Source organism: Microtus ochrogaster, unplaced genomic scaffold (genome assembly GCF_000317375.1).
Source record: "Microtus ochrogaster isolate Prairie Vole_2 unplaced genomic scaffold, MicOch1.0 UNK10, whole genome shotgun sequence".
NCBI lineage: Eukaryota > Metazoa > Chordata > Mammalia > Rodentia > Cricetidae > Microtus > Microtus ochrogaster.
In genome coordinates, this window is record NW_004949108.1 from 3,869,470 (window position 1) to 3,878,371 (window position 8,902).

Below are 8,902 nucleotides of genomic sequence, written 5' to 3' on the forward strand. Positions count from 1 at the left end.
AGAGAGAGAGAGAGAGAGAGAGAGAGAGAGAGAGAGAGAGAGAGAGAGAGAACGAACACACAAAAAACAAAACCATGGATGTTATGACATGGTTTATCTTCAAAAGAAACCATGTGTGATGCATGAAATACAGCTTGGTAGACTATCAAATGACTTCCTTTCTTTTCTGCTTTGGTGGTGCTAAAGACTGAACCAAGAGGGGCCCTGTGCATGCTAGGCAAGCTCTGTACTGCTGAGATACAACTCTGGGCAGCTTTTTATTTTTATTCTGAGATAAGGTCTCACTGAGTATCCCTGGCAGGGTTGGAACTTGAAATCTTCTTGCCCCCGTCTCTCCAGGAGACTACAGGCATTTGCTATCACTATCGTTCTAAACAACACGTGACTCTGACTTCCATAATTTGACCTGAAAATCAGACTGGGAAAAACTATGTAGCGGTTTAAAGTAGTATGCATTTTGGAACAACAACAATGACAAAAGGCAAAATTAAATAGGGTGCTCTTTTATTGTAACTATAAGAGTTAATCAGAAAACACTTCCTAGAGGTCAATATATTAATGAAATTATAAGGATGGATTTTTGCATTAGAGCCTTAAAAGAGATCCATAATGACATGTAAAAACACACAACTTATGTATTTTCCTCAGAGTATGTGGTCTGATTAATTATCCAAGTATAGATATATTTGCTAATGATATCGTGTGGAAGGCCTTTGGGGAATTAGGAATCTTGCTCTTTAGCAACTGATCTTACTATGGCTCTACCCAGTGAAGACTGCAAAATCTAAACTTATCTTGATCCAAAATAGATCTCTTTGCAAACTGATTAAGTAAACTGGTCACTATAGTCACTGAAAGCTTTGAGTTCCTAATTTAAAAATCTAGGCTCAAAAGCCTAAAACATTGGAGTGTCAAGTCAGTGCTCAGAAAGTTCTGACCTCTGGAGCACTTCAGATTTCGGTTGGAATGTTCAGTCTGCATGAAGAGTCTTTTCTATTGGAAGGCTTGAACCCTAAGCCTTGGATTAGGTTCTTCATGAATAGATTTAAAAGAGACCCAAGAACCACCTGTGTACAGTCTGCGAGACCTCAGAGTTACTGTGTTTCCATTTATCACATTCTCGAGGCCACGTTCCACTCACGGAGACCTGGGGAGCACCCACTCTCTGGACAGGTCATCAGTGTGCTGAAAGAAAGCCGCTCCCAGTGACGGCACAGGGAGTGTCGGCCAGCTGGACTTCCCTAAGCCTTTTTCTGAGTAGAGATTATAAATTTGATCATTTAGAACATTTTTGATATCTAATTTGGCAGAAATGGGACATTTGGAAAATCAGATAAAAATGGCTCAATCAATTCTAATGTTTAAAACTCCTAAAAGTGGAAACAAGACAATTTCAAAGATAATTTTTAGCACATTTTACCTAAATTTTCAAGGTCTTTCTTGGTGACGAATTTGTAGTCATCATACACTGTGCTCTCTGGATTCTCTTCTAACTCTTCTGTCAAGTTGTCCAGGAATGAACACCACCTGGGTGCAGGACCCAGAACCTGGGGGGAGTTATTGAAGGTCACTGTCAACCACAACACCTTAGAGCCAGGGTTCTTTAATCATAGCTGTGTTTGTTTCCTTCAGAATAAAGATAGCTACAATATATGTAAACATGGCAGAGAATATAGTGGGAAAAGAGTAAAAAAGTAGGAGAATTTAGGCTGGAAAGATTACACTGTTACATTAAACTATAAAAATACAGACAAGCAATTCAGATAGTTTCTTCCTTTACCCATCATGTGACTCACTGAAGAGTGCTAGACCTCTATAACACAGATTTAGCACCAGGATTTTACAAAAGCTTGTCGACCACAAAAACAAAAGTCTAAAGTAAGCATTACCCACTTTCAAGATTTTTCACTACTTGATAATTCTATCCTAATTTTATGTGGCCTATTTAAATATCATTAAAGTACTTAGCCGACCGAACAATGAGGATCTCAGTTTGATCCTCAGAACCCATGATCAAAAACAAACCCCCAAACTCAGGCACATAGCACGTGCTTGCAAGCCCTGCACTGGGGAAATGGAGAAAGACAGACCCCTGGGCTCACTAGTGAAGCCTAATAGTCCAAAAAAAAAAAAAAAAAGATGGCGCTTGAAGATTTATATCTGAGATTGACCTCTGACCTTTACACATATGCACACACGTGGGTATTCAACCCTCCCCACACATAAACACATACAAAATTGAATTCTAGACTATACCAATAGCAATGTATTATATTTTCAACAACGGTTGAGAGTGTAAGAGATTTTAAATGTTCTCATTAAAAAAACAAGCACGGTCCTAGCCAGTCTAAAATAAACCTTAGTACACCAAAAATACTGTATATAGTTAGTACCTACACTTTTATTTTCATACCCAGACTCCGTCAGGCCTGACCTAAAGTAAATAACCATTAGGCGGCCCAGGGAAAGGCTAGGAGCCCGGGCAGAGCTTACGGCAAGCTAATACAACATGATCCCACTCCTCCCTACAACACTATGATTGCTGGGTAGTGTTTTAGTGCTGACAGTATCTCTCCCTGCACCAGGCTACACCCATTGAGATCAGTACTTAGTTCGCGGGAAATGTGCTCATTCCCTGGGGATACTACAGACAAGTGAACCCAGAACCCAGGGTCAGCACTGTGGAACTTCCCTGACACCTATTTACTTCAGCAGTAATTATACAGGGGAGAAACCAGAACCATAATGGAAGCTATGAAATCAGGTTTTAACTTTTTGGGATGGTAGGAGGAAAAGGCAAAACAAAGGAGAACAGCTCTTGTTAACACCCTTTTCAAAGTCGGGCGGTGGTGGCGCACGCCTTTAATCCCGGCACTCGGGAGGCAGAGGCAGGCGGATCTCTGTGAGTTCGAGACCAGCCTGGTCTACAAGAGCTAGTTCCAGGACAGGCTCCAAAACCACAGAGAAACCCTGTCTCGAAAAAAACAAACAAACAAACAACAACAGCAAAAAACCCCCACCCTTTTCAATTAAAGGTGGCACGTGGAGGGGGGGGGCTCCAATACACTATCATAGAGACTATGGGGCAAAGAACATGAAAACCAAGTCTTAAGGAGCATAGAGGAACCTTGAGATCAAGACACCTATACTCAACATTACAACACACAGAGTGCTTGAGATCAATAGACACCTATACTCAACATTACAACACACAGAGTGCTTGTGATCAATAGACACCTATACTCAACATTACAACACACAGAGTGCTTGTGATCAATAGACACCTATACTCAACATTACAACACACAGAGTGCTTGCTTCTTGGCCATGATCCTTCTGAAGTTTAAACTTTACCCCCAGTCAAAAATATAGATAGTGTACACATAAGTACACATACCACCCTCCTCCCCACACACACGTGTGCACACACCCTAGGCACATACAGCAATGAACCGAGTCCAAAGGCATCTGCAGGAATCTCAGCTGAAATAAACCCAGTGATGAGTTAGCTTCTCACAGGTCCTGGCAGAGCTGATAAGAGCTTCTACCCTTTCAAGCACAGGGCTCGTCCAGCAGCAGTGAACCCGAAGGAGCAAAGTGTTCCCAGCAGGCCTTTCTTCTTTTGGACAGGAGAGAAGGGCTCCACTGTCGCTATTCTATAACATAAGGTCCTGAGGCCCAAACCACAGAGACGTGAGCCCCTCATTGGTTTTCTTAATGCTGAATTCTTTAGTACCTAGGCCAGTCTCCCAAGCTGCAGATGCTTAGCAAGTATGGGACAAAGTGCGTACGGGTTGTACACATGCAGGCTTTACAATTGAAAATGTCTGGCAAAACTATTTCCAAACGGTCTCTTTTTCTTATTCAGATGAAAACATTTATGTGTCTTATAAAACTGTTAGATATAAGATCATTTTTCGGTGAACGTCAGATCTATTTTGACTGTGGTGCAAGAGACTCCTGGTGCCATCAGGAGACCAGTTCCAAGTCTCCTGCCTACATCAAACCATGCAGGTGCTGATGAAGCAGCCTGCTTATGCCTGTAAACTGGAAGTGTCCTCCAATATGTTTTAAATCACAGTAAAGGTCTGCTGAGCAGATGTGCTCAGTCCCCATCACTGTGAAAGTCCATCTGTAGATTATTTATGAAAGTAATACTTTAAATTGTTTTTCTGTTTTTCAAGATAGGGTTTCTCTGTGTAGCCTTGGCTGTCCTAGAATTCACCCTGTAGACCAGGCTGGTCTTGAACTCAAGAGGTTCGTGTGCTTCTGCCTCACAAGTGCTGGGATTAAAGGCATGTGCCACCATGCCCGGTATAATATTTTATTTTATTTTTTTAAATTTTGGTATAGGGTGGGGCTGGAGAGTGTTTATTGCTACTGCAGAGGATCTGGGTTGAGTTCCATCAGATGGCTCACAATGCCTGTAACTCCAGTTCCAGAGAACCTATTGCCCCCCCCCCCTCCCAGTCTTCTCAGGTTCCTACACAGATGTGGTACACATAAACTCATGCAGGAACACACACATACACATAAAAAAACTCCTCATTTTAAAAGTTAATATGATATAAGTGCAATGGTGATGTACACCTTTAATCCCAGTGCTTGGGAGGCAGAGGCAGGCGGATCTCTGTGAGTTCGAGGCCAGCCTGGTCTACAAAGCAAGTTTCAGGATAGCCAGGATTACACAGAAAACCCTATCTTGAAAAACCAAAAAAGCAAACAAATAATAAGGGCTATGTAAATAATTATTATAGTATATTCCTTAGGGCAAAGTGACCCTCAAAGCTCCCAAATTAAACAAAGAGACCAACCCAAATGTTATATAACAGTTTCCTCCAAGACTGAAACAGTCCATTCTGAAGAGAAGCACTACGCTCCCGGAAAGTCCCTGAAACTGCCTGGATTCACTAAACTCCTTCCTGTCAGAGTAAACAACAGAGGCTAAGAGTCTCTCAGACAAGGAAGCAGCAGAAAGCAGCCGACCTGCCTGAAGAGGTTCAGCTCAAGAGAGGCACCTGGGAAGGACGCTCTCCAACCTGGTGAGCTGCTGGCGGCCTCTGCAGTGCTCTGGGTTCCCAACTTACTGAGCTGTCACCTGTGCTAGGGTAGGCTTTGGTGATGCAGTTGTCTTCTGAGGAATTTCTGCTCCTGTAAATAACCCCTCACCCGTATTCCTGTAAATAACCCCAGTAAAACTCATGGTCCTGCAAGCCGGACTTTGATCTGGGGTAGGTAGACGTGTGTGTTGTGTATCCCCAGGAAAAGTTTTGTCACACAGCACCATGTCTGTATATACTCAAGATGGAGACCATGTTTTTGCAAGTATTTCCAATCTGTAGCTCGCTGACTGCAGGTGACAAAACTACAGCTATAGAGTCGGACCTGACGACCAAAGAAAGAATGGATTTCAAGCTCCGACTTCTCTTCGGGACGGTGGAAGGGATGACCAATGTCAGACCAGCTCTAAATTTAGTTTTCCACTCTTCTTTTTAAAAAATTATCATTACATTTATTTAATTAGTGTGCGGGGGGAGGGGGGAGCAAGGTGTCATATGGAGGGCAGAGGACAATCAGCAGAAAATGGCCCTTTTTATCAACATGAGTGTTCCAGGGATCAAGATTAGGTTGTGAGGCTTAGTGACAGGCACCCTTTACTTACTGAGCCTTCTTATAGACCCTTGTCATGTCTGTGACCTTCCTTTTGATTGAATACCTGGATTTTCATGGAGCTGTATTAATCTGTCTCTCAGGAAACAGGTCTACTTATGATAAACAATCTCTACAATCAGACTTGTGGACATTACATTCTATAGGAGAAAATATTCCCACGAAAACCAAAATTAAACCTAGTGGTGACTTTATTAAGCACATATCCCACTTCCTTTTCAGAGAAAACCTCACAGTCACCGTAGGAAGAGGAGCTTACAAAAGGTAACTGCATGCTTATCCAAGCCAGCACTTTTTTATAGGTCTACCATTAAGTTGCAAAAACCATGGTCGTGTCTCTGCTGTGCTTACAATGACTGCATATTAACACATCAAAGTCCCCTGCTGTCTTCCAAGGCATAACATTACATGTCAACTAATCCTTAGAGATATATTGATTTACAAAGTTTTGGTTTTACAACGTGAGGAAAACTTACTTTAAAAAAAAAACAACCAATGGACATTATCATTCCATCAATCATGTCATGTTTTCTGAGCTAGGAGCTGCAGTTCAGTGGCAGAGAATGCACTTAACACATTCTAGATGCTAAGGGATGAGATGCTTGGTGGGCAAAGGCTGCCTGACGCCTGAGTTCCATCTAGTTTAGCCTAGGCTGGCCTCAACTCATAGTGTACAAGAAGATGACTTTGAACTAATAATTGGATAAGCATGGTACCCACATGGTGGAAAAAGTTGTCCTCTGACCTCCAGATCTGAGTAACCACAAACATAAATATGGACAAAGTAAATAAAAATAAAAAACTATGCTGACTCCCAGCAAGACCAAGTTGGACTACAGAATAAGTTTATCACTCCGCAGTCATATGAGTTAACTACTCAGTTATTTTAACTGTTTTCAAGATATTCTAAAAACAGACAGAAATACAAATTCTGAGATTAGAGCTACGATCACCACCAGCACTGGTGACTTCAAGGGGTAAAGTCAGACCCAGTGGGGCTTAAACTTAGGTCCAGATAGGAAGCTGCTATTCTCACTGTGAAGCCGTGCATCTTTATCGCAAACAACTGGAGCCAGAATTACAGCCCAGAATTTCTGGCATCTTAAAAAATAATAATACAGTAAATATACCATAGGTTATATGAAATCTCAGTGGATTCTGGGTTAGTGGCCCATTATTAAACCCATTGAGAATGTCTACAGAAGAGTCACATATATTCATACTACTTATTTGGGACAAAATAAAGATAAAATAAAGAACCTCATCATTGTCAATCTAGGTCAAGCTTGCGCTCTAAGGAGTCAGGTCGGTTATAAAAAAGAAAGGCTTTTTTTAATATAAAAATTACAGGTAAGAAAGAGATGAAGACACTGTACTACAATAAAAATATACATACTAAATACAGGTCCATGTAGTAAATATATACTAAATTTAGTTAAGCTATAATACAAATATTATAGACTATTTTTATTCATGATAATTTTTATGCTTTACAGCATGATTCTTTAGGAGAGAGAATAGATTTTTGTAAATTATGATGTTCAACTCTAAGACAAACTCAGAAGAAAATTTCCTCCTACAGCTTACTCTATGTTAGCTACATGATCCACTGTCCCTGTATGTGTTTTCAATTCTGACAGCTGAGGCTTAATGAGCATCACAGACTGGGTGAGCCAAAGGGAGGGGCTGTCTTTGAGCATGTAATTGTGTTTGCAGCATAATGAGCTGCCTAACTGAACATCCAAGTTTACATGCATTAACCTGAGCAACTGTTAGTCACTCAAAGGTGCACTGCTCTGCTGTAGCCTTTTGTCCCCTGTTCCTAAGAATCAGATTAATATCACTATGATTTAACTTCAGGGCTTAAGACTTGTTTTATTTCTTGGGAACAAGTTTAGCCTAGGCTGGCCTCAACTCATAGTGTACAAGAAGATGACTTTGAACTAATAATCATCCTACCTTTGCCCCTCAGGTGCTAGAATCACAGACCTGGACTACTTCACTGCAAGGCTTACTTTGGGAAAAGAGAAAAATGATCTGTAATTTAATCTTTTTTTTTTTTTGTTTTGTTTTTTTGTTTTTCAAGACAGGGTTTCTCTGTGGCTTTGGAGCCTGTCCTGGAACTAGCTCTGTAGACCAGGCTGGTTTCGAACTCACAGAGATCCGCCTGCCTCTGCCTCCCGAGTGCTGGGATTAAAGGCGTGTGCCACCATCGCCCGGCTGTAATTTAATCTTGATTTGGTTTAGAAATGTAGTTTAGACACTGAAATTAATAAGAAAAATAAGGCCAAGTGAAACAAACAGACCCTGTAAACAGGGTGCTTTCTCCCCGTCTGATAGTCAAGGGAGAGCTAGTCTATGCAAGGCTCTGAAAGTACAAATGAGCATGAGGCAGCATGTCTGCATTCATGAGCCAGGGGAGACGACATCCCTGGAAAACAGTTAAATACAAAATTAACATCAATATAAGAACCACAAGGAGCTTTCAGTGAGTAAGGCTGCTCCAACCTCAAGCCTTGTTGTGTTGGAGAATACAAGTGGTTGGCAAGAGCATGCAAAGGCGGGCGGCAGTGAGAAGGGGGCAGATACAGTCCCTCGGTGCATCTGGGACACAAGGAAGTAGGTGCAGGGGCTAGTAAACACCTCTAAGGTCACCAGAGGACATAACTCTGGAAGAGAACCCTGAGCTGCAGCACATGGCTACGGGGCTGTATGGAACAAAGGGGCAAGTGACTCAAGCCGTGGAGCTGAAATGACAGCTGGTCTAGATGTCAGGGCCCTTCCTAGTCCCTTGAATGCCAGAGGCCAAGCATGCACGACTGTGCTTCTACTTCAGGAAGAACCTAGGAGGTATTCTCTGGAGAAAGCCAAAGGGCCCAGAAGGTCCTAGGTCTTGGTATCTGGAAATTGGTTCAAAAAAGTCAAGAGGAAAACTTCCAGGGGAAAAAAAAAAAGGTCACATGGGGCTTCCCCAGGCAGCATCCCACTGCCTCACGCTCACACAGAAACCCCAAGTGCAGTCACAGACTCACTCTCAGAGGATCCCTAAGAATAGCCATGGATGGCCTCATGCTCACACAGGATCCCCAGGTGCAGCCACAGCTGGCCTTGTTCTCACATGGGATCGCCAGGTACAGCCACAGATGGCCTCACTCTCACACGGGATCCCCAGGTGCAGCCACAGATGGCCTCATGCTCACACAGGATCCCCAGGTGCAGCCACAGCTGGCCT

At 42.4% G+C, this 8,902-nt stretch overlaps 1 protein-coding gene across 1 annotated transcript in view; it reads right to left on the reverse strand.

The window, feature by feature from the left end:
• The window catches only part of Nol10 (nucleolar protein 10), an 86,945-nt gene that overhangs the window by 27,415 nt on the left and 50,628 nt on the right, over positions 1-8,902 (reverse strand). Inside the window, exon 14 of the mRNA XM_005366514.3 lies at positions 1,421-1,547. Coding sequence (XP_005366571.1) covers positions 1,421-1,547 — 127 coding nt within the window. The remainder of the gene's footprint in view (positions 1-1,420; positions 1,548-8,902) is intronic.